At 32.8% G+C, this 26393-nt stretch overlaps 3 protein-coding genes across 3 annotated transcripts in view; 1 reads left to right on the forward strand and 2 right to left on the reverse strand.

Moving 5' to 3' along the window:
- LOC150092185 (PI-PLC X domain-containing protein 3-like) overlaps positions 1-2972 on the reverse strand; it is a 46359-nt gene extending 43387 nt beyond the window's left edge. Inside the window, exon 1 of the mRNA XM_090415236.1 lies at positions 2950-2972. The gene's annotated coding sequence lies outside the window, so the exon portion shown is untranslated. The remainder of the gene's footprint in view (positions 1-2949) is intronic.
- A 6525-nt stretch (positions 2973-9497) lies between these two features.
- Positions 9498-13351, forward strand: LOC150092187 (PI-PLC X domain-containing protein 2-like). The gene is made up of 2 exons (XM_090415253.1): positions 9498-9617; positions 12144-13351. Exons 1-2 carry the CDS (start codon positions 9509-9511, stop codon positions 13340-13342), a joined length of 1308 nt encoding a protein of 435 aa, XP_090271379.1. The 5' UTR covers positions 9498-9508; the 3' UTR covers positions 13343-13351.
- A 164-nt stretch (positions 13352-13515) lies between these two features.
- Positions 13516-22150, reverse strand: LOC150092188 (invertebrate-type lysozyme-like). Its single transcript, XM_090415229.1, has 4 exons — positions 21780-22150; positions 16239-16303; positions 14643-14781; positions 13516-14048 (listed from the first exon to the last, which is right to left on the reverse strand). The coding sequence occupies exons 1-4, from the start codon at positions 21844-21846 to the stop codon at positions 13825-13827; spliced, it is 495 nt and encodes a 164-aa protein (XP_090271355.1). The 5' UTR covers positions 21847-22150; the 3' UTR covers positions 13516-13824.
- Between the last annotated feature and the right edge of the window lie 4243 nt (positions 22151-26393).

A 26393-nucleotide genomic window follows, 5' to 3' on the forward strand; every position in this document is an offset into this window, starting at 1 on the left:
TCTGATAACGTATGAGTACGGTATGCACCAGCAACGAATAATCGGATTCCAGTTATAAAAATATCTAATAAAGAAAGCAATACTTAGGTATATTATTAATGACAAGAACTTTGACGCGGACAAGTGTTTTTTTCTTCATCCCCATCCCTAGAAACCTAGGCTTTTAACTTTGCAGTTTTAGTTCAAGCATCAATTAGCGTTAAGGTTTAAGATCGCGAAACAGTGTGGTAATTATCTGCAGTACTACTCTCGTCCCAATGCCTTGAAAATCAAATAAATCAACAAATAATGATATTATTTATTGAATTGTAAACTGTAATTGTAAAGTTGTAAATAGTGCTATTACGTTTTGCAATTTGCATTTTATTTATTGGTTAATTTGAAAAGAAAAAAAAAAGAATTCTGATTGTTTTTATTTTAATATTCATTAATGTAATATAATAATCATGATAATACAGGGCAGGTTTATTTCATTCCTTTAATTGTAATTCGTATCTAAAGACATAATGCAGTGTATGCCATAGGCTACAATAAAGCGTGTGAGATGAAAATAAAATGGAGGGGGGGGGGAAACAAACGAAAGGATAGGCGAAACTGTGCATAAAGCAAATGCATAAATGAAATAAAGCCACGAAGGATGTAATTAATTTTATGTTTCCCAAATAAATACTAGGAGATATAAAATGAACTAATAAAAAAATATAATTATAATATTCTCTTCTCCTGAAATTTTCTAGAAAAAAAAAATGATCCGCATGCAGATGCATTTAAAAACAGTAAATAGGAGGAGTATCTTCAAGTGCTTCAGATTAATAACTCTGCTATTAGAATAAGCTATTTTAGAATTCGCACCTCTAGTTATGAAATAATCCAAGAGCCGTCTTCTGCACTATTATCACTACGATTGTCACATACTAAGGTGGAATGGGTTCAGTGGCGGCCCGCACTGCGACACTGCAGCACCCACAAGGAAAAAATGAAAAAATTAAATTTTGTTTGTGTTTATAAATAATAACAATGCTTACAACATTATATAAATGCAATACAACATGTTAAAGTTAAGCTTATGTTTTGACAGTGATTGAATCGTTAATAATTGGAATTGTTCCATTAACGCTTTAGATTACGACACAAATGCACTGCGATCTAACGCTGATATTCGTTTGCATTTGTCATTGCACGTTATGTCATTCCCAACTGTAATAACTGCTCACGCGGCAGTGTATTTTTAGTATGCTTACGCGCCTTATTTCTGTGAGATATGAAACGTTTATTATTGGTGCGTGTGCGTGGTGAACTATTTTTTGTATATCTTATTTTATTTTGTTAAAATAACATATAATTATTTATTTATTATAGTTACAAGGCCGAATTATGACGAGTGTCACTGTTGAAAATATGAAAATAATAATATTTTTTCAATTATCGTTACACGAAACAAATGCACTGCGATCTTCGTTTGCTGCCGTTGAACGTTACGTCATTAGATACACTGCCGCTTGGGCAGTGCCTGCGCTCGTTATTTCTGAGAGATATGAAACGTTTATTATTGGTGGTGAACTTTTTTTTTGTACATCTTATTTTATTTTGTTAAAATAACATATAATTATTTATTTATTATAGATACAAGGCTGAATTATGACGAGTGTCACTGTTGAAAATATCAAAAGAATTATATTTTTTCAAGTATCGTTACACGAAACAAATGCACTGTGATCTAACGCCGATATTCGTTTGCAGTTGCCATTGCTATTGATACGAAACTTTTATTATTGGTGTTTGTTCCTGGTGAGGATAAAATATTTTTAATATGTAAATTTATTTATTAATAAATTCGTTACTGATTAAGGGAAAAAACTTTTTTTTTTCTTTTTTTTTTTTTGTATGTGCAGCACCCCCACTTAAAATTTTCACCGGCTGCCACTGAATGGGTTGTATTTCATAAATGGATATAACGAGCAAAAGTATGTGAGTGAATGACTGACTGTGTTAGATGAACTAGCGAAATACTTGATGTAAATGTATGACAATAGAGTAGCAGGTCATTCTAAATGGTGGTCAGCGAGATGATCATTTTAAGGTAGTACAGTCCAACTTTTTTCTTTTTTTTTAAACAGACAAACAAACTTTCTTTTTGTAATAGCAATCGGTTAATAACAATTCAACATAAACATGAATTATCCAAAATGACTGTGATAAATTGCTACTTTAGCATATATTAATTTTGTAGCAGAGAAATATGACATTCCTAGACAGTGGGCCATTTATTTTTGTTGAATCGCTTCACCTCTATATGCAGTTGCTGTCGGCAAACTAAACTATCTTAATAGGACTTTGACTTAACAGGGCATGAGGACTTTTTTTTTATGTATGGTTGTCATTTCATACGTTTTAATGTGTACATAGTTAAATACAATGACATTGTTGGAAAAATAATTTAAAATAAGATGATTTTTAAATTATGTGTATTAAATTTTTATCTGACTAAAAAAGAATGCCATGACCATTTTTTCGTGACGTCACACTGACAAAACAAAATGAATAAAAAAGAAAAAAATCTTCATTAAAGAATCGAAATCACAGAAGCACGGCATTTATTGATAGTGTGTATGTGTGTGTGTGTGTGTGTTTATTTCAAATTAGAGGCATCAATATGGTCTGCCAAGTTTCGCCTCAACTTAGAAGCTAAGCATCTTTTTTTTAAAAAGAAAACTCTAGATGGCATAAATCCTACCAAGCAATTTTTCAACTCAAGTTTCTTTGTTTCTCAATCCTCATCTGCTCTCCATTCATCTTGAATTTAATGTTTAATAATTCATTTAATAGTTTAGATAAAACCACGAGAAAGGAAGTCAATTCACAATTTTTAATATCATTCTTGCATCTCTTTGAACTGACTGGATTAGTTTTATGAATAGTGAGAATTCATTCATCAATGTACAGAATTACCTTTATATCCAGGACCATGCCAGTCAGATGCAGGACACTTGTTAACTATCCCTCGATCTTCCGGTTTCGCTATGTCATCAATGAAAAGTGGACGACAACATATAGATAAAAACTATGAAATTACGTTTGAAGATAAGTGATCGTCAAAGTGGGTTATCTCATTTTTCAAGTACTCGTAGGTGTCAATTTCGTTCAAAGCAGGTTAAAAATAAATAAATAAATAAATAAAGGCATAGTTCATACTATCACACCAAACGCCACAAGTCATCACCTAATAATGAAGTCACCAAAAGTGACTACTGATAGCAATATAGGTGTTTCATAGCAACCTTGATAGTGAAAATATTGGTCCATTTTAACAGATTAAATGAAGATTCAAACAAAAGTGACAAATTCTTTTGACATTTCCAAGCCTAAACCATATTTATAAAAGAATATATTCAAAATTAATATCATCAAGATGTTACTGTGTCAATAATATACAGAAGGGAGGTGGAGAGAAACATTTTCTCTGAGGAACGATTTTTTATAATTTTTTTCTGAATATTTTAACCAATATTCATTACTTCTTTCCCCCCCCCTAAAGCCAAAAGACAAATCGGTTTGCTCTAGAACAGCGATTTTCAACCGGTGTGCCACGAGAGGTCTTCATATGTACCGCGAGATTTATGAAAACAAATTAATTGAAAGAAATAATGTTAATTTGCGCATTTATTTATTAGTGTCTGGGCTTCCCTCTTCTTGTGTTTGTAATCAATCAAAATTATGCCTGTTTTTTGCCAGATCATCAAAAAAATTAAATATATTTTTAGTCTACCGCAGAATTTTAATAATTAGTCTAGGTGTGCCGTATTATGGAAAAGGCTGAAAATCACTACTCTAAAAATAGAAATATTATGGAAAAGGTTGAAAATTACTGCTCTAGAAATATAGAAATATTCTTTCAAGGACAAAACCTCAGTGAAAATAACAGGTGACAATACCATTATCTTTTCTCCAGAGAAAATACGATTACACTTTTCATCCTGTTAATACTGCTATTACCTGCAAACACACGAAACATCCTTTTTATACAGTTACTATATAGATAAAGTGGTCTGGTAGGTGAGTAGTATCTGTATTTCGTAGTAACAAGGTTTAAATATATTGTAGAAACATCGCAAACTGAGGATATTATAGATACATTCGTATTTTATAGGAAAGTTTAAAAATAAACTTAAAGTTTCGAAATTTATCAGGGAGCTTATGAGAACATAAGCTCAGTGGTAAATAAGCTGTTCGCATAAATTTCATGATATTCAAAACTTTTTAAGTTTCTTTTTATAGTTAGCTATAAAATGTAAATGTACCCATAACATCCTCCTTATAACATCGTGGTGACGTCAAATTTATCCTTTCTCTCTCTACATAATTAAAGCAAAATATATTTCTCTTCCATACACATCGTAATGAAGTTACGATAGTGACTACTGCTATTTATTTCAAGTTTCATGGTAATTTAGCATCCATAAACTCATAAATGTTGTAATAGTCATCCGAAACTTTTTCGTAGACCTTATTTTTGAATTATACTTTGACATTATTAATAACCATTATGTAATCTCAGCTATACTGTAAAACACAAATATTACTTGTAGCATTACGTCTACGCGTTTTTTTTTCTTTTTTAAATCTTCCCCACTGTTTTCTCCAATGCACTTACCTGTTGACATTTATAACAGCTGTATCTTTCGAGAAAAATGAGAAGCATTTGCTACTTCCTCTTTTCAAAATCCACTACTGCCTTTGTAGGAAAATTCAATGCGTTCTGATCTGTGCTTCAGCCTTGGGAACGCAGAATGTACGTTTATTTCACCACTTATATAAGTATAAGGCAGCAAAATCCTAAAGATGTTACAGTCTTTACTACTGATTCGCATATCAAAAGTGGTGAGTCATTTAATCGACTGCATGTTAATGTATTGAGGGCTCCCAATCGACATTATTATTAATACAATTAAACATACTTTTAAATATTTCTACTTTATATATTTTAAAATTACGTTTATATTTATATTTTCAAAATTTCCATTTTTAAATATTAATATTAATAGTTTAACATTTTAAAAATATTTTAAAATGTTAAACAAGTAAATGTTACTTGTTTGACATTTACAAGTAAATGATACTTTATTATGTATGTTTAATAAAGTTTCGTTTGGTTAAGCGAGATATCGAAATGTCCACCAGAGGCGCTGTTTTCAATCATTTTAAGATATCTTTCATAATTGTTTACAATTAAAAAAAATGGACTGGTAAGCATTTCATAAAAGTTCGATGATACGATTGCATCTAATTCCCTTCTTAATTTAAGAAGAGATAAAGATAATTAACAATATTAGGGAGAAGCGATAGAGATGTATTAGCAATGACAAAAGACAAATACTTTTTACTTTAACTTCTGTTTTATTAATTAATATAATCCGATTTGTGTTGATAACATTTATTTAGAAATTTTAATTTATATATTATTAAGAAAATGACTAGGCTTTTTTTAAAAAAATAATGAAATAGCGCCTTCTTTAGAATCGAAAATTAACACAATATTCAGAATTACTTCATTGACACTGTTCATGAAAAATCCATTGTAAATACGGACCTCGTTCTAGCGTGGAGGAAAAGCGAACGGCTATCGCCTCTCATCAGAACAAAATCATATTGGGAATTTTCACTTAAATAATGTAAAATACCAGATAACAATAACATGTTTAGTCGAAAGTGCTCTTCTAATTGAGCAGCTTTTCGATGGCCACTATGATAACCAGTGACCATCTTCAAGTTCCACTGTGGACATGGATGACTGTGACATTCATTAGCTCGGAGATGCAGACGTGAGACTAGTGTGGTGCTTATTGGAAGCCTAGCGCGGCTTTGAAAACTTCCATATTTGGTCCCTAGAGAAGGGATTTCTGGAGTACAGTATTTATCATAGTACACTTATGTTCATGTATGATAAGTTCTCTCATATGTGAGATTCATATTTAAAAAAAAATCAGATGTGTGTCTTTGGTTAGAGTTATTGCCAAAGCAATCGTGTGTGTCCTCTGGCCAGTTTGCCTCTTTCAAAGGAAGAAAAACTCGTTTCCAGGATGAAAAATTCTTCAATTTCCATATAAGATAGGCTAATCCAGCCTTCACTTTAAAGCTCATAAGGTATTTTTTGTGTTCTATACGGAATTCGAACCCACGTCTTTCGTACTATAGGGTAAATATCGCGACAGAGTTTAGGCTCACGCTAATTCAAGAATGCATGAGTAGAATTAATTGCAGACGATATGGTCACTTAAACAAAATTGGAGATGAAGGGATTTCAGGATGGAGGGGGCGTGGATATATTTGCAGCTAGTAATGCCTTGTGGAAGATCGAAATTAAGATCTGAACATATGAAGACTTCAAAATAACAGATTAATTTTGATGAACGCAATTTATAGGAAGCTAATAATGTAAATTTAATTATGCAGTACTATCGTAGCCAACTTATACGGTCCCGCAAAAGGCAAATCGGACAGAACACACTCAGTTTACAGACTCGATGCACTTTCTTCATAATCTTAGTTGTTTTGAATATTAATATTAAATAATGATAAACAAATTAAATAATAATAATATAAATAAAAATAAACAAACTAAACATTTTTAAAGTTATAGCAGGAATTTATGATTATATATATATATATATATATATATATATATATATATATATATATATATATATATATATATATATAAAACATGCTAAAGTGGAACCTTTAATCACACTCGCGACCCAATCAAATTCGAGAAATTAAAGTGTTTATTTTCGCGGGTCACTCGGTTTTAATATTTACATTTGCTCATCCTGAACTTCCAGATTAATATTTGCTAGCCTTTTTTCATAATGGATGGATTGATTTTTCATTCATCTGTTATCCAAAAATGAAAACTTCCTTAGGAATATTCCTGATGAAGATATTTATTCCCACTTTATAGGGTATCGTCACAATGGATCTGCGGGATTTAAGTATACTTGAGATGCGGAAATAAAAATTATGCCCTTCTAAAAACATGTTAAAAAAAAACCTTGCAGTTGGTTTATTTACAATGTACATGTAACTTCGCCCAAAAATTCTTATTTTTCATTGAATATTTAAACAGTTCACTTATACTACCTCTTTATATAATTGAAAAATCGCTTAATGCAAAAGCATTCTCAAATGCATGAAAATTACTGTAAGAGAAATTGAGTTAAACTTGAATAAGAGACGCAATCACTTTTATTTCCTCTCAAGTTATACAACAATTTTTATAGTTTTGGATGCAGGACAACCAAAGTCACCGATATTTACGAAACTGCTTGATCAACAATTGGAATTAAATGAATTTCAGTGTACAATTGATAGATTACGATAAAATTGTAAGAGCGAAACATTAAAATTTTAAAATAGCTAAATAAATTAACAAAAAGTTAAATATTTTTCATGAATTCAATATTAAATACATATATATTTTTTTAATTAGAGAGAAATCCCATTTTAATTTTGAACATCTTCAATTTACTTATATCTAAATATAAGATATATATCGAACAACTCTCATGTGTATGTTAGAGGATGGTTGAACAATTCACCGTGAGATGCGATGATTGATTCATTCAATCCAATACCCTTGGAGGGTAATGGATGGCAATGCTGTAGCCAATGAAGTTCTAACTGAGGCTCGGCTATTGCTGTTACCCTCCTGCCATGATCAGAGCTTTAATAGCTCAATAACACCTTATCCCTACACTGTCCTCTACAGATAACGGGGAATATGAAAAGCATTCTTGATTCGCCCCTTTAAGCCAGTCCTTATAAGGACTAAAATGTGTATGTTAGAGTACCTAACATGATTATATGAGAGATACTTTGGGTATTCATCATAGAGGTAATTATATTCTCAGAATAATTTCTGAGAATATTATCTTAGTAATTATTAAAAATTATCGCATGCAACAAGCAAGAGAGATTTCAGCCTATGAATTAAATTAACATAAGCTTTGCATTTTCGAAAAATCGTGAAAGACATGAAAAAATAAGTTCCTGAGCCTTGATTATGATTCTTAAGATGTGACAGCCTGTTCGAGCATAAAGCTAGCAATCAATGTAAATACAGTTGACCCTTCAAGAACGCGGGTTTGAACAGCGCGGGCCACTTATATATTGGAAACATTTTTGGAGATTTGCGAAAATTTGAAAAAACTCGCGGACGAACCGCGTAGCTTAGAAATATCGAAAAATTTAAGAAAAAGTTAGGTATGTTATGACTGCATAAAATATATGTAGATACTAGTCTATTTTATTATTTACTACCATGGAATAAGCACAAATCTATTATAAAAAATGTTAAAAGTTTATCAAAACTTAAGCACACAACCACTTACAAACCGTACAAGACCATTTGCAGTCGAGAGAAATGTAAACAAACGTAAAGATGCAGTATTAATCATAACTGCATAAAAACTGTTATTAATTATTTAGCATAAAATAAAAAAAATATATATAACGATTCATTCATTAGTGTATAGGCTAGACTACCGCAAAGCAATCGTATCGATTGCAATAAAGCAATAAGACTGCTTTATTGCAATGTTTGCTTCATTGTTATCAATGCATGAATCGTTATACCTGTAAATAAATATGAATAATTTATTTTTCGCATTATCATTTTCTTTTTGATGTCTAGTGTTAGTAATACGTATTACATCTACAGTGTTTTGTATCATATAAGACAATATTGATGTAGGTACTGACAGACATACGATTCATCTTGTAAACAGAAGACGTAAACTTAAGGTATTAGTAGATACAGTACAGTACTACAAATGCATTTTCACTTCCCTATGATTTTCTGTAATAGCATTTTCTTTTCTCTGGCTTACTTTATTGTAAGAATATAGTATGTAATGCACACGTACAATACAAGATATGTGTTAATCGACTGTTTATCTATTAGGTAAGGCTTTCGGTCAACGGTGGGCTATTAGTAGTTAAGTTTTTGGGGAGTCAAAAGTTATACACGGAAGGTCGACGACCCTAACTCCCGCGTTGTTCAAAGGTCAACTGTATTTACAAATGTTGCATAAGGGCTAAAACAAATGGCAAAAATTCAGCATGCAGTTAGAAATAAACTGCTGAATCACTAAGAATACAAGACGGCATCCAACTGTTCGAGTGTCTCAATATCATGACTCTTTAATACTATGAAGCTAATAATCATAGCTTACAGCAAAATAAAAACAACCACTCGATGCTGAAGATTTATTTATTCCCATCTACCGGATTCTTGAAGCCACAACGCATAATACACACGTACTAGATATAATGCAATTACGGTAATAGGAAATAGTAAGGTAGTAGAAAATGTTTTATTTATTTTAAATTAAAATGTAATGTTAATATTTCGAATTTTTAAATGTGTGTGTGTGTGTGTGTGTGTATATATATATATATATATATTTTTTTTTTTTTTTTTCTGTATGTTTTCAAGTTCATTTTCGCAGCCATGGCAATAGTTGGAGGAATACTTTTGTTAATCTATATTTTAACTGCCACCCATTTTGCCGATGGAAATGACGAGCTTATATGGACGATAAAGAATTCGCAATCCAAGAGTAAGTATGAGAAAGATAATTAGAATTAATTTTTGTATCAATGAAGTAACTAGTGTATCAAAATACTGAAAGTAAATCCATCCAATAAAGCAAATTTGCAGTCAGTATTTGCAAGTTCAAAGTAACATTTAATACCTTGCTTTGATAGGTAAAAGCCTCTGCTTGTTTAACGGCAAAGATGGTGGGTTCGAATCCCGTGCAACGTGATGTTTGTAAAAGTGTGCTTTGAGTGAACTTACATAGCTTCTTTGTTTATAAGGACTATCTTAAAAAAAGAAAGAAAATTAATAGAGACATGCAAGTTAACATGGCGGAGCAATAGACTTGTTATATTATAAATCAAATCTAATCCTGCTTGAAGATCTAGGTATATGGGATAAACAGCCATCCAAATGTGTATTGCTGTTTATCCCATATGCCGTGTATTTTTTAAAACTTGAATTTATTGTAACGTCATATATGACGCAAAAAATAATATATAAAAAAAAATTGCTTATACAGAACTTGATAAAAACCTTTATCACTATTTCAGTAACAACCAAGGTGACCAAAAAGAAATTGTTCCCATTCTAACAAGATAACAGAAATGAGACCACAAACCGTTATCATTTGACAGTTTCCTTATTGAAATAAAATTGCTAACTCTGTGAATTTATCATCATTGATAATATCTATCGTCTGTATTTTCCCCAACATCTTCTTAAGGCTTGTTCACTTGTACTTCTTTCAATCAACGATTATTTATAATATTATATTGCACTTAATCATTGGGTAATAAATACCAGTAACTAAACGAGTTAAAACAATGAATAGTGGAAAATGCATCATAAAGTGCAATATTGCGCATTTTGGTTTAAACATCACAATCAAAGACTTAGTCATGCGCAGTTATAAAGGATAACTGCATAACTGGGCACATACCAGTTTACATATTTGTAGTTACACAATTTCACAGAAGTATTACCCATTTCTACTCCTGCTCGGAAAAATTTAATAAAAAATTAATATCACAATCACTTAAGCGACCTTACACAACGAAATTATGATTAACAATACAAATAATGAGTATCGGATCATTTTCAGGAGAAAAAAAAATATCATTTACAGACGAAAAATACTGCTGGTGGTAGTAATAGGCGGTAGATGGCGTTTGTGTTGAGAGTAGTAGTTGGAAGATGAAGTAGGAAAGATGGTGAGTTATATAGCGGGATAGAGTGCCGCCTGCGATGAGTCTTGACTCCTTGAGAGTGTCACATAATAATAATAATAACGCATGGATCAGTATCTAGCGACGTCTTTTGCTTAATTACCAGCTTGCCCAAAGACAAGCTGGTAATTATGTCCTATTTACAGACAACTCTTGACCATCGAAAACTTTCAAACATCTAGGTAAGACTATCTGTTAACAAGACAACAAAATAAAATATTTCGTTCCCCATCTTTGGGGAACGAAAGTCATTCATTCCTACATAATTTCAAGGGGGGGGGGGGTAGAATCTAAAACAAAAATAAGGAGACGCCGTATCTTTCTTCTTCCCTTCCCCCAAATTCTACGCATGTATCATATTTGTAAACGATCTCGATGGTTAAATATCATTCAGCTAAATTACTTCTAATTATATAAATCTTTTGTGTGTATGTGGTTACGGAATTCTCATATCCTAATACTGCATTCAAATTCTAAAAGGTATTTCATGTGTAATTTATGCATGCTCAGAGCCTTAACCTATAAATGTCTAAAAATTGTTGCGTTATATATACGAGAGACGTCCAAAAATTAAGTTCGTTTTTAAATATTTTCACCGCAGCGCTGCGATCGCAATGGTGCGCATGCGTGCTGAGTTTGTTGATTCGTTAGCAAGGCGTTGGTGCCATTTTCAGACATTCTCGCAGTGCGTACGTTTCTTGGTGTGTGTTTATAATCTCTAAGAAAATCGAATCGCCCGGCGCATGTGAAATTAGGTCAGTTATCCCTTTCCTGAATGCGAGGAACGTTAAAGCATCTGAAATTCATCGGCAAATTATTGAAGTTTATGGAGAAAACATGCAATAAGTGATGCGTAACACAACTTCTCGCCGTCTTCGGCCGGGAACAATTCCATCATCCCCCATATAGTTCTGACCTCGCGCGAAGCGAGGTCAGAACTATATGGGGGATGATGGAATTTTCACCTGTTCAAACATTTGAAATCTTTCCTTGGTGGCCGGTGGTTTCAAGACAACGACGAGGTCAAAGAAGCAGTCAATACGTGGTTTGTGTCACAGGTGGCAACCTTCTACGAAAGGTATATAACTCTTGGTGCCCTGTTATGTAAGTGCCTGAACAATGGCGGAAATTATGTACAAAAGTAGGGAAAGATGTCTACTTTAATTTCCAATAAAGTTTTTTTTGTAAGTATATTTTTGTTTCTCTGACAGCCCATCGGAACTTACTTTATGGACGTCCCTCGTAGTATATTTAACAGATAAGAATTTAAATCTAGTTTTAGCTGTATTGAAGTAATACCTGAAAATTCTTTTTCACAGGTAGCATCAGAGTATTTCTTACTGTTTCTTCTTCGTTCTCTCCGAACGAAACTAAAATTCCCAGACAGCTGGAGTTAAACTGGTATGATGTCCCTCCTCAATTAGAAAAAGATGAAAGGACTTGGGTTGGATTATTCACTCACGATCCGAAAGAGGGCGTTCATGATCCCTTAGTACGTGTTACGCCAAAAGATGGTCATGAAGGATACTACAGAACAAGTGTCATCTATCCTATGCAAGTGTTTCAAGCGAATCAACTCTCCGAAGAGTGTCTCGGTTATTGGATCGCCTACGTCTATAACACGGACGTTTTAGCAACTTCGTGCATAAGAGCCAGACCTCACTGGATGAACCGCACTCGTTCCATCATTGGACCGAAAACGCTGTCCGAGCTGATGCTACCTGGAACACATGACGCTGGTAGTTACATGTACCATGACGTCAAAAAGAGTGCAATTATCACACGTTACCAGATGGCTCAAGAAGAGGACATATTTACTCAACTGGTGTATGGGATTCGGTATTTGGACATCAGAGTAGCATACCAGAACGTGTCGAGAAATCCGGAAAAGCTGTGGGTAACTCACGGAATCTTAAGGACAGATGTGACAATACGAGATATGATAGATCAAGTAAAGAGATTTCTGGAAGCAACAAATGAAATTGTTATATTGGATTTTCACGGATTTGAAACAGGATTTAAAGAAAATCCTACTGAACAACACAGAGAACTAATAAACCTTTTGGAGTCTCAGTTGAAAAAATACATGATGTCCAATTACTTTGGGACTTCGGCCACTCTGGATGCATTATGGAACAGCGGGAAACGTCTGTATGTTGGATACAATTCACCATTTATGCGTCTCAGTCCCCTTCTCAACCCAGGGATAAGACATCTCTGGGGAAATGTTGACCAGCTAAGGAATCTAAAACTGTATTTTGAGAGAAACATCTGTGTACCTCGATACGGCTTTCATCTTTGGTCTGCTATGGCAGAACTAACACCGAAATTTCTAAAAATAGTGACCAATGCTTACGGAGGACTCCGAAAGATGGCGCAAGATGTCAACCGATACATTACCCGCTGGTTTCGACATAGGTGGTGGAATTGTACAAATATTGTTTCCGTAGATTATTTCTTAGGAACCGATATAGTTGATGTGTGTATCAACAGCAATATTAGGCGATTTTCTAAATAATAAACTTTATTTTTGCCTTCTCGTGTGATGTATGCTTTTTGTTGATAACTCAGTAAACTAACAAACCAGTACAACTTATACACAAAGAACTTTAAAGCTCACACCAATTCATAATTGACAATTCACATTAAATATACTGTAAATGCAATGAAAGAATGTTATCACCAGGCAGTTTAATGGATATTCTTCTTTACGCTGAAATAAACTAGTACAGTATTTGCAAACATTATTTATATAAAAATTCGACATAACTGGGCTTCAACTAATGATGCATGTTAGTTGGTTAAAAACGTTTAAGTCAACTGATCTGAATTATTTCAAAATAAAAATTCTGCTGGTACACTAATATAAACTTTTAATCAGAAGAGTTATACAGTACACGCTAAGGTGTTAAAAAAAAAAGGCAATGACTTTCATTAAGTTCCATTTACTGGCACGTGGTTATTTCATTACAATTTTCTGAGGCGCCTTCAACTCTGCCTTTACCTGGGTTCCATTACTGGGGCACATTTAATATATTCTTTCCAAAAGTTGGACTTCATCGTCTCTTGATTATTATGGCAACTTATCCGTCCTAAAGTATGGACGAGAACAACATCATGGCATGTAATAAGCCCATCGAGATCGCAATCTTGACCAAATCTTCTTATGTAATTTTGAATGGTAAGTTCGGAACAGTCCCTGCGTGTGGTGCAATTCTCGAAATCTAAAATAAAATGTCAATTAATTAATACACAACTAAAAATATAAAATGCTAGGGTCTTCGTTTAATGAATATATGCTAAAGTTCCTTGCCGCTGTTAATTATAAAAATTACAGACAAAAATACAATAAATTTCATTATTCGCAAATGTTTATTTAGGCAATACACCAAAATTAATTACACATAAAATCATATAAGAAAACATTATCACATTGCTTTAAATTTTAATTAACTGCCAACTAATGTTGCATTGAACATGTTATGCTGGGCTTATTTTGGATAAGAGTACTAAAAGTCTGAAATAAAAATTTTTATTTCTGGGAGAGGAGCGAGGAACACACTATCATAAAAACTGCACAATTTTACGAGCAGATTTTCATTTCAGCAAAAACAGTAATGATGTTGAACTTACGTAGCATCTCCTATTTGTAATTAGATTATTTAGAAAATTTAGGCAGAAAAATATTCGAAAATGTGTTTTGCACAACGAAGGGAAACAATAATTTCGAGTGTGGGGGGGGGAAGTCACATACAGTGTGTGTGTGTGTGTGACATTATATACTAAAACTAGAGCATATAGAAGTACATCTTAGCTACCTTCAGGGAGCCCCAATTCCTTTCCGGGTTTTCCTGCATCCTCCCAGTAGGCCTCTGATATGTAGAAAGGTCCACAATAGCGACCTTCATCAGCACCTGTTGCGCAAGGCTGGCTTGTAGGTTCGCATGTGCCATAGGTCTAGGAAAAAATAAAATGAAAAAAGAATTAAAAAAGATGACAGTACCTTTTTTTGTTGGTAACTGCCACGTCAAGTCATTTTATTTGTTTAAATGTGGCTCGCACATTTTATTAATGCTTTTATTTTTGCAAACGTTGACGGACAATTGCACCGGTAACGTTAAAGGGGAGAATGACACCCTCCCTTTTTGGCGGTAGACGTTCAATATTCATTGACTAAACTTTTATTACTCATTAGCTCCACTGCCAGGCAGCACTATGCAGAAAACCAAGGCTACAGTAAGTGGCAGGTGAGAACCTGCCACCATTCACAACTATAGCAGTACTAAACACCACGTATACGAACCGTGAAGTCGTAGCCAACTACCATTCTACATCTCAGCTGTACTAAGCGATAGGCAAGAACTAACTCTCGTTCCAAACCGCGGGTTTACTTAGAAATAAGCAAGAGCCCAAAGTGGCAGGCAAAAAAAATCACAGCCGTCGAGACCACTGCTGTACTTTCAACACGGTTGGTAATCAAGAATCCCCACCGTTGAAATCCTCAGCTCCATACAGTGATAAAGACAGGAAAAGTTACAGAATTATCATCGGTGGGAGCTGCACCAGTAGAAATACTGAAAGCTAATTCAATACCGATTTCATATATTTTCTATATACAAGCAGAAGTGGTTTATTATGTTATTATAATACACTGAATACGAACATTGTAGAAAGTTTATTTTTTCCACTTGATTAAGAAAAAGTAAATTATACTAGATAAGAAATTATATTCTTATTTTATTCTTTACCCAGGTATAAACAAACAAAGTTTAGATGCGAAGTATCTTCGCGGGTCTGACTCTCACTGATGAGAGTTCAATAAAGGTCGAAACTGGCATTGGTAGTGAGTCTTCCCATAATGAATAGTAATATACACGTTCGAAAGGAAGTGTACTGTACGCCCACAGATGCGAGACCCTTCGACACTTCTGCGCAAGTCAAAAGAAGAAGAATCCATTCCGATAATAGGGTAATCAATCCGTCTTGTGGGATGAGTTGTTTATTATCACACGTCGGAAAATTAACTTTTCTTTTATGAACATTGTAGTTTTTAAAGTGATAACTTTTTCTTTGGGGGACCAGCCCCCCCCCCTCCCAAAGAAAAAGGGAAAAAAAATTTTCCAAAAATTTTTTCTAATTAAAATTTTTTTTTTTTTTTAAATTTATGTTGTGTCGTGTCTTTTATTTCTATACTACTTATGAATTAGCGATCATTGCAGAAGCTCAGTCAAGGTCGAATGCGATGAGTAGTGTGCATCTCCCACAAGTTTAATCCTGAGTGCGCAAATGCTCTGGATCACTTTGGTATGATCAAGAGAATGCAAAGATTTTCTTGTGTGAGATGACGGAAAGAAAATAATTCTAATTCTAATAAAACATGCAATTTAAGAACAAAGTATTTATTGTAACCATACCTCACACATGCAATCCAAACAACCCTTAGAAACTGTGGGAGCTTTACTGATATCCTCCGAAGAATCTGAATAAAATATATAAACACGTGTTAGTTATTAGAAACAAGTTAATGAACGAAGCGGAAGGCATTTAGATTAACAGTGTCTTCATCTGTTTTGCAAGACACAAATTTCTCCTCGATAAATATCATTAACTTCGGATTCCCCTTGATGAACTTCCCTCCTGTCCTATTAATTTGATACTGAAAACTTACAAACTGTAAAACAGTACAGGAGAGAATTCAAAAATAATCGTAGCCTGGAGAGGAATATCAAGATAATAGTTAATTGACAAGATATACAAAATTCATGAATATATAAAAGAATAACTGAAGCAACCGTTCTAAGAATAATAAAGTTTTTTTTTTTTTTTTTTTTTTTTTTTTTTTTTTCACGAGGTTTTCGAAACGCAAACATTTCCTGTAATGTACTGGGTTATAGAAGTCTTTTTTCCTCATGTAACTTCTCTTCTTTTCAATAATATTCAACTTAATCAGATGTTTACATACAGTTGACAGAACATTGTTTATTCAGATTTACGGGCAGAGATGCGCAAAGAATCCAGTAGTGACGTGCCCAGTATTTTTTTCTCCTTATTGTTATTTCAATCATGTCATACATAATTATCTGTTCTACATTTCGTCGCTTTATCTTAAAATCCGATCAGTTGAGTTGTACTTGCAATATATAATTCTTTATTCGTATTTTAATTTTCTTCTTTAGGTACTTCACTAAGACAACCGAATTCGTCGAAAACCAATTTCAATTCCGTTTCTGGTGGTGGTGTTTTGATATTCCATACCCGTGGGTTTTTTAAATCGGAATATTGAGTTATTTAAATAAATAAAGTATATAATAGTAGTTTCAATTGATTAAACGGTTTTTATTTAATAATAGTATAAAATATCCAAAAAATTATTTTAACGGAATATTTTATAGTGATAATCTGCACAACATATAAACATTAAATTATCTGAGAGCGAGAGTTTGTTGCCAATACTTCCAGAAAATTTTTATAATTATTAATATCGTTACCAAGACACCACGGTGTTGCTTGATCATCATGGGAAGTTAAACGCTAACTAGCCCTATCATATCTCGTTTTAAAAGTCATCTACCGCTGGGGAATTCCCCCCCCCCCAACACACACACACTCCCATAGGAAGGGCATCCTCTTTGCCCACTGCATTCTTATTACAAAACATCCTCCTCGCTGCCCTAATATTTGCTGTTACACTGTGAAATATCTCCTGCACCTCTAGCTGTTCCGCTCGTCACTCTATGCGGCAAAACTTGTTCATACAATTCTCTGAGTCTATCTTAATAGTCAAACATTCCAAAATTATGATATGAAAACAAAAAGGGCATGAGACCATTTATTTCACTTTCTTTATTTACAATATTTATGGAATTTTTTACTATATAATTAAAAATAAAATGTTAGCGTAGATTATGTTTCAGCTTAATAATATTCAAGGGATAAGTCATTTTCACAATGAAAGTATCAATTTATAAAATTACATCGCACATCAAGGAAATCAAAATTCACACCTATTTCGGATGGATGAATTTATTTTGATAATCATCATCATCGGCTGTCAGTCGTGCGACTGTTAGATCAGCAGCCATTTCCTCCATTCCACTCTTTCATTGGTTTTCTTCTTAATCTCCTGGTAACTCCTCAGACCCGTGCTTTCTTTGACTTGGTCAACAAAACTTTTCCTTAGTCTGTCCCTTCTTATTTCCCCCATCTATTTTGCCTTCAGTTATTCTCTTTACAAGTCCATCATGCCGGAGTATATGTTCATACCACCTATCTCTTCTAATTTTAATTGATCTAATTACACTTCTTGTTTCGCTTATATCTCTCAGGACTTGTTCGTTTGATTTTTTTTTTTTTTTTTGTCTATTTTATTTTATTCATGCGACGCAAGTACCACATTTCAAAAGCTTCCAATCTTCTTACGTCTGCTCAGCCTAAAATCCAGGTTTCACATCCCCACAGTGCGATACTCCATATTAATGTCTTGAAAGGGGTTTTGTCTGTAACAAGGATTTTAGTCTTGATTATCTGCGTTGATTTTATTTTATATTTTTGAGATTATTAATTAATAATTCTAGCATTGTTCTTAATATTTTTCTGTATTCTGCTACAAGAGCTATGTCATTTGCAAATCTCAAACACGACTTGTTCACCATTTATCTTATGCCGCTATTTATTTTATCTTTAGTTTCCTGAATGGCATTTTCAATATATAAATTAAATAAAAGTGGTGAAAGCATGCATCCTTGTCTTACTCTACTCCTTATATTATTATTTTCTCCTTATCATTGATTTTTATATGTTTGATAAATTAGTTTTCTATCCCTCAAGTCTATACCCATATTAGTTAGGCAATTTAGGAGTATTTGTTGGTTTACATTATCAAACGCTTTCTCTAAATCAAGGAAGCAAATGTAAGCATTTTTACTAAGGTCTATTCTTCTCTCTATTATTGTTCTTAAACAGAGTATTGCCGCTCTTGTTCCTTTATTCTTTCTAAATCCAAATCGGTCTTCATCCAACAGACAATCTATTTTTTAATAAATTCTATTTTGAATGATTTTTAGAAGAATTTTGCTGATATAGGGGATTAAAGCTAGCTATTGTTTTCAATTGGCTGCATTTATTAGCATTATTCTTTTTTTTTTTTTTTTTTGGTACTGGTATTATAGTTGATTTCATAAACTCCTTAGGTATTTCTCCTCTATTATAGATTTGGACTATTAATTGATAGAGTAAGGTTTTTGTCTCGTCACCTAGATTTTGTAGCAGTTCTATAGGAATATTGTCTACACCTGGACTTTTTCCCTTACTCATTTCTGATAGTGCTTTATCAAAATTTTCTCGCATTATTGGAGGTCCTAGATTATCTTAATTTTGATTTTCAATGTTAATATCGATATGTAGTTCGTCGCCATTATAAAGATTTTCAAGATAATTCTTCCATTCCATTAATATATCCTCAGATTCTATGAGTAATTTTCCATTTTCGTCTTTGATGGCATTGCTTTTGCTATTCTTATTAAATTTGAAAGTAAATTTGTTAAATCCTTATAGGCTCTCTCTATGTTTTTTTTTATCTATTTTTTTTTAATAATTCATCTATGTTATTACATTGTTCTTCCATATATTCTTTCTTCGCTTGCCAACATTTTCTTATAATTTGATTTTTAAGATATTTGTATTTGGCCACATCCTCTTTAACAGAATTTTTATATTTTCTTCTTTCATCCATAAGGCCAATTATTTCACCTATCTAATGTTTTCTTTTTCTGTATTTTTCAATAATTGATTTCATGCATTTGTAATAGACTCTCGAATCATATTCCATTGGTTTTCAATATTACTCTATTTATGTTTTCTGGAATTTTGTGGTCAGTTGCCTCTTAGTATTTTCTCTTTACTTCTTCACTCTTTAATTTTTCAAGGTTTCATCTTATTGGTTTGTCTCTTTTGATTTCTTTCCTATGTTTCAGTTCTGTTTTCATTAAGACAAGGTTACGGTCACTGCTGATGTCAGCACCTGTATAACTTTTGCAATTTTTTATTTGGTTTCTGTATATTTTCTTGACCAATATATAACCTATTTAAATTCCCAGGCATATCTTCTTCTTTTTCGAACTTGAAATAATGTATTTGCTATAACTAGCTGGCTTTGTGTACAAAATTCTATTAATTGCTTTCCTCTTTCATTCCTACGTCCAAGACCAAATCTTCCTGAAACATTATCATAGCTCGCTTCTCCCACTATACCATTCCAATCTCCCATTATTATTGTATTGCCTGTCTTTAAAACTGTTCTCCAGATTTCTTCCATTTGTTCACAAATTTCTTGTATTTCTTCATCGCTATGTTGTGATGTTGGCATGTAGACCATTATACTATTGAGGTTTACTGGTTCATTTTGAATACTTATAACCACGATTCTGTCACTGTAGTTAATTATTGTAGTGATTACATTTCCATCTTTTTTCTGAAGCATCATTGCAACGTCTGATTCTTCCTTCTTTTGTCCTGAATATATTCGAAATTCTCCACTTCAGAAATCACTCTGTCCCTCCCATCTAGTCTCACTAATGTCCAGAATGTCTATTTTAAGTCTTTCCATTTCTATTTTTACATTTTCTATTTTACCTGATTTCAGTAGGGTTCTTACATTCCACATTCCAATATTCAGCTTATTGCTTGTCTTTATTTTTGAATAAGTACCAGGATTTCGTTGGTTGTCGACCTGAGAAGCCTGTTACTTTTCCTGCCGGGCATGACTCCTTCAGTGACGGCTCCATCGCCGATCTTGACTTCATTTTTAACTTCCATTGCTACTTTTACTTGGAAATATAATGTGGTAGTTTCCACTTGCCTTCTACATCGCAGTATGTTACAAGAGATCGATACTAGTAACACTGTATTACTAGTACAGTGTTACTGTATTACTTGTGTAGCATTTCGTGGTCACTTTACATTCATATAAATAAAAACGTTCATTTAACTTTAACTGAAGCAACCCTTTTTTTTTTCCCCATCACTTTCTACTTATTCTGCTGCGAGCCTTCATAGCTCAGTCAAGCTGAGTTCGAATCACGTTTAGAATGCGAAGAACCTTCATAAGAGATTTTCAATTGAAGGTCAGGTAGCCCGTCTTGTGGACGGTAGCGCAGCTAGGTGTTCAGTATCCTTGACAAACACGTAGCTACGCGCGTCGATAATTGGTAAAATATCCTGCCATTGGCGAGCTTGTCAACTGTCCTAATGCCATTGGGTCCGACGTACCGTTCGTGACTAACTAATACCGGAAGCGTTGTGGTTGAACTCGGGCTTTTCAACCTGTAAAAAGGGGAACGTAATCAGAAGAATACAAAACCCTAGGTTAGAGATATGCACTCTTCACTGCTGTAGTTGCTTCGGCTGTAATTCAAAACAATGAATAATCCACTGAACTAAAACTTCAGGTTGCCTAGATATCAACCGACTCACTTGTACTTTCGAAATGTATCAACGGATAGGCGATGAATAACTTTTATATCAAAAATTAAATTTGAAAAAAAAAATCCCACTAACTATTTAGTCATCTTATAACACACACAAGAAGTCTACAATGTAAACGAAGGAAACACTATAACTGCGTATACCTATTTATTTCAGGTTGCTGTGTCGATGCTGATAACACCAGAATTAGACGATACTATCGAATCGAAGTTATACCATATTCTAGAATGCAGACAGAAATATATATCTAGAATATGTAATAGAGAGGGAATAGTAGAAATCCAGTCTTGGATTACTCCGTCTGGGACTAACCGATCGTTCCATTTAGCAGCGGATATTACTTATTACATAATAGTTAAATGGACTTTTAAAAATTATGTCTTTTTACATATAAAAACATAAAATCATCACTTGGATACTAATAATAAAATCATACCGAAAATCACAAGATTATACAGATCATTTAATCATACCTTGTCCGAAAGTAAAGCCAAGAAAGCAGAAAACGAGGAAAAAATGCAAAGGTTGAAGCAACGCCATGATATTCAGTAACACACAGAATTTCCTCCTGAACGAAGAGACCACACAACACAAATGGTTTTGGGAACCGGCAAACCTGTTCCTTCCTTCCGGTGCAAGAAAGTGGAAATGTGACCTTTCGGAGAATTGTCATGTCCACGGTAATTTGCGACTTTTAATGGTGGGGTGGGGTAAAAGGGATGTTTACTCTAGCGAGGTTATACGAACGCCCGCTGGGCTGTAAGCTGACAACTGAAATACCGGAGACTAAATACTCCTACAATATATAAGCAATACCACTCTTTTTTTGATTTAACAAGACTGAAAGTACGATAGAAATAAATCATTAAAAAACCGCATGACTAATGATTCATACACATCAATTAACGTTTTAATCCATCAATACCTTGAATAATTGAGAAATTGTTGTATATGTTAATAATTTTAATTTGTAACTTTTTTAAATATTTTAACTAAACTTTAATCTATTTAAATTATTTTAAGGCTTTAAATTTTTCAGCAAAATATCGGTAAAAAAACTTAAAACTCAGCTACTTCAAGAATCAGAATGTATTTTATTTTTATAATTTTATTATATTTTTTATAACTTTATTATTTCTTCTGTAAATTTTTCATAATCCCATATTTAAAATAAAAATACAATAATATAATAAACCCTTAAAATAATATTGAGACTGATGCTGTGGCAATAGTAACCGTTTCAGCAATACGCATTTCACGGGTTATCTTAATAATAACATATGCAGTAGCGTAGGTTTTTTTCCAAGTGGTTTCTCCAGTAAAAGGAGTCGTCCTATTAACTTAAGGCAAAAACGTGTAATTCTTAAGCTTTATAATATAACACACTTTTAACTTCATTGTATCCAAGGAATACGTCACCGCACATAACATGACACAGATGTGCTAAAGCTAACAAGGAATATTTTGATGTCTACGGCGTTGGAGTTTAAAAGACTTCTACGATATAAATACAATGAGCATGCCAGTTACAGCAGTGCTGCTGGGACATTTACAGTAGTGTTGGTAAGGACAGACAAAAAGAAGAAAGTAATTATTGGAGATCTAGGCAAGCAACGGTGAGATCGTTCTATTAATCATTCAGTGTTCTAATAATTATAATATATAATTTTATAATATCGTAATTTTCGAGGAGTAATAAAGTGGAGCCGTTAATGTATTTTTCCACCTGTCACAAAAGAAACACACACACACACACACAAACACAATTTACCGATCTCATTGGCATAACTTGCTTTGGAGTTATGCCCTTAGCCTTGGTAGTGTAAATTAAAAGGAAACTGCTAAACGTATAGCAATCAGTGATCATAATTATAGAATTTCATTATTAAAAGATAATAATACTGTTGGATTTTAATTATGTAGAAAATAGAATAAATGTTATTTGATTCAGAATCCAACATGATTTTCCGTCACAAGAACTATATTTGTAAATATTATTTGATGTAAATAACATATATTATAAATTAATATCATATAACTACCTTAATTATGTCAAATATTTAAGTGCTTAATCAAAGAAATGTTTTATTGGTAAATAGATTCTGTATTAAATATTATTAAGCTGTTTTGTTTATTGTTTTGTCAATATTGTAAGAACTTATATTTGTAATTTAACTACGCATTTATTGGAATGCAAATATTCTATTTATTCTTTTCATGAAAGTTAACGTTATGTAATAACTGAATGTAGTTATATAACCTAATGTAACATTCGCGAGAATGTTTACGTCTATCGGTTGTCATAGAGACGCGTGGAAATAACGAGCGCGTGTGAGGGGAGCGTTTGTAGAGGAGAAGAAAAAATAGATACGTAAGAGTAAGTAGGGAGTCGGAACGGAACTTTGGAACTATAAGGTAGCAAGGAAGTAAACTAAAGAAGTAGAAGTAATTAAAAGATTCCAAAGGATAGGAGTTGAGTAGATATTTTTTTTATAAGTGAATCTTATAGTTGGCCGAAAGCAAAATCAGCCGTAGTAATAAAAGAAAATTATTGCCGTAATCGGATAATTAGAGAACTGGACATTCAACGAAGAATTCTGAATAAATCCAGTCAGTCTACAATTACGACTTATTTCTGTACTACCATGAAAGGGAATTGTACGGAGTTAAACTAGTTGATGAATGATAAATAAGAATAATTAATGTACCTTATAGTTGTTATCTGGATTTTTGAAGCGCGATTAGTAATGTTTTAGTTATTTAGTGTTTCGCAAGTGTGATAAATACAATTTGAAAGTGTGCTCACAAAATATTGGAAGTACTGAAGATTATTTCTGGTAAGGACAGTCATATCAGTTTATTTCAGTGTATGAAGATTTAAGTATTAGTTCCGTTGCGCTGTTTCTAACATTAACTGTAGCATACCATCGAGGCTGAGAGTTGAAAATATAGACATTGAAATGATATCTGCCGTGGTTAGTGCCTGTTATGAGTCAATCGTAGAGTGTAGTTGAGAGATACAAGGAAACTGATTAATTAAGAATTTCTATTGTAATAAGTTGGGTATAGGAACTTTGTAATTCTGAAACTGTGAATTTGTATGTGAAAGTTTGGAAGATTGGATTAATATGAATGACTTGACTTGATATGCTAACTTGACTGGTTTGTCATATTTTGAAGTGGAATTTATGTAATTGTTATATAACCATATATTAAATGTTTTGTTTGTTAATTTAAATATTGTGTTTGCCTGAATTTCTTTTTACTGCACCGTTCACAAAAATTCGGATCTAGCGGGAATCCCAGAAAGAAAATAGAACCATCGGCCTGAATAAATGAAAAGACTGCTAACTAATTTTGAATTAATCCTACTAATTCATATAGACTTATCTAAGGATAGAGTGGCGCAGTATAATAGAAATTTCTCTACCCTTAGATCAGTGATTAATTTGCAATTAGTTTTCCTTATTTGATGAAAGTGACTTTTAGCAAGATGGCGGATTCGAACGTCAAGAGAACACGTCACGACAATACTATTATATGCATTATTATATTAAAGGATATCGATATGTAAAGAAAAACACAGACTTTACATCTCCCTAAACGTCAGAATGAAAGAAGAGTATTTTTTTTTTTCTTTGAGCAAGATTCTCAAATTGTGTAACTTTGAGTTTACTTTCAACATTGTACTAATATGCTATTAAGTTTACATAAAACGTTTATGAATACGATCAACATTAAAAAATAATAATAATATATAAAAATGAAATAACAGTATAAAATTTTTTATTTTGCATATATTAAATTTATATATTAAAGACTAATTAAATATTAGCAGTGGCGTAGCTAGAGCCTCTGCCGCCCCTCTCAATACACATCAAAAATACTACAAAAAGTCAAAATGACGTACAGGGAATAAATTAAAACACTATGTTTATTTTTGAAGTAAAACTTTAATATCAACATTCTAAAATGTTGTTTTTCTTGCTTTTCTGTTAGCAAAATCGTCGAAGTCTATTTCATAGTAATGTAGGTAATTCTTAATCAATTGCATTTAGAAAAACTTCTCTCACAACTAGCAACTTACAGTAATTATGAGGAAAATTCGCAGTAGTATTACAATATTCGGAACTGAGTTCTCGAGACTGTATTTTAGAATTAACTGCAAAAGTTCAAAGTGCCACCATCCCGCCCCCCAAGCTACGCCATTGAATATTAGCGTTGCTATTGCATACATAGCAGTAAAACGCATTTATTACTAAAAAAAAAAAAGGTTATCCGTAATCATGGAAAAGGTGCTTCTGCTTAGAGCGGCCTCTTTCGTGAACTGAGGAGAATTTTTTTATCTATTTACATTATGTATTTTTATTCATTACCTTTTTTTAATTAAAGTAAAGTAATTTAAAATTCAATGAAGGCATAAGAACTTAATCCAATAATAATATTACTCTTTTATAATCAAACTGTTTTTTTTTTTTTTTACCTACACAGTTTAAGGCGGTGATAAAATTTATTAAATGCAAGCTATCCATATTCATATTATCCACATGAATTTCTTATTTTATTTATTTTTTATATATATTTTCGGAAAATTCGCGTGATAATAATTACACTTCTTTACTCCTCCACATCAACTAATGTTTATGTCCGTTATTATGTGTTCATCACCTTAACTTTCAGGGAACATGCGCAGTTGGCCATCTGAGTATTAAAGAGTTAACTTAATTGCACTCCCTCTTTGTAATCGATACTTAAATAAGTTATTCCGTTCGATACAAGCTGGCCCAAAAGAAATGAAATTATCATTTGAGGAAAGGTAAAAAAGGTATTTTTAAGACGTAAAACCGCAAATACTTGCATTGAAATACCAAAGCAACTAATGATGCTGTCTTACAAATCAGTACAATTGCACAAGTTTACACTAGTAGGCGTTTCGTTCATGCATGCAATCTGTTTGCGGGATCGTGTTTAAAGGGGGTGGGCAACAACTTTCGAAATGTTGCAACTTCCTTTCGACATTCAACCGTTGCTTCACCACCGTAAAGCAAAAATGTGTAACCCAGGTGTGGTCAACACAAAATCCTATC

This window comes from Typopeltis vanoorti, unplaced genomic scaffold (genome assembly GCF_054136105.1).
Source record: "Typopeltis vanoorti isolate ZY-2024b unplaced genomic scaffold, IOZ_Tvanoo_1.0 HiC_scaffold_24, whole genome shotgun sequence".
Lineage (NCBI taxonomy): Eukaryota > Metazoa > Arthropoda > Arachnida > Uropygi > Thelyphonidae > Typopeltis > Typopeltis vanoorti.

Bases quoted from the DNA above. Each gene is read 5' to 3' on its own strand.
- LOC150092187 (XM_090415253.1), top strand. From the start codon at position 9,509: ATGGCAATAGTTGGAGGAATACTTTTGTTAATCTATATTTTAACTGCC. The intron at 9,618-12,143 runs GTAAGTATGAGA...TCTTTTTCACAG, and splicing joins AAAGAATTCGCAATCCAAGA to GTAGCATCAGAGTATTTCTT.
- LOC150092188 (XM_090415229.1), bottom strand. From the start codon at position 21,846: ATGGCGTTGCTTCAACCTTTGCATTTTTTCCTCGTTTTCTGCTTTCTT. The intron at 14,782-16,238 runs GTATGGTTACAA...ATTTTTTCCTAG, and splicing joins GTTTGGATTGCATGTGTGAG to ACCTATGGCACATGCGAACC. The intron at 14,049-14,642 runs GTAGCTAAGATG...ATTTTATTTTAG, and splicing joins GGAATTGGGGCTCCCTGAAG to ATTTCGAGAATTGCACCACA.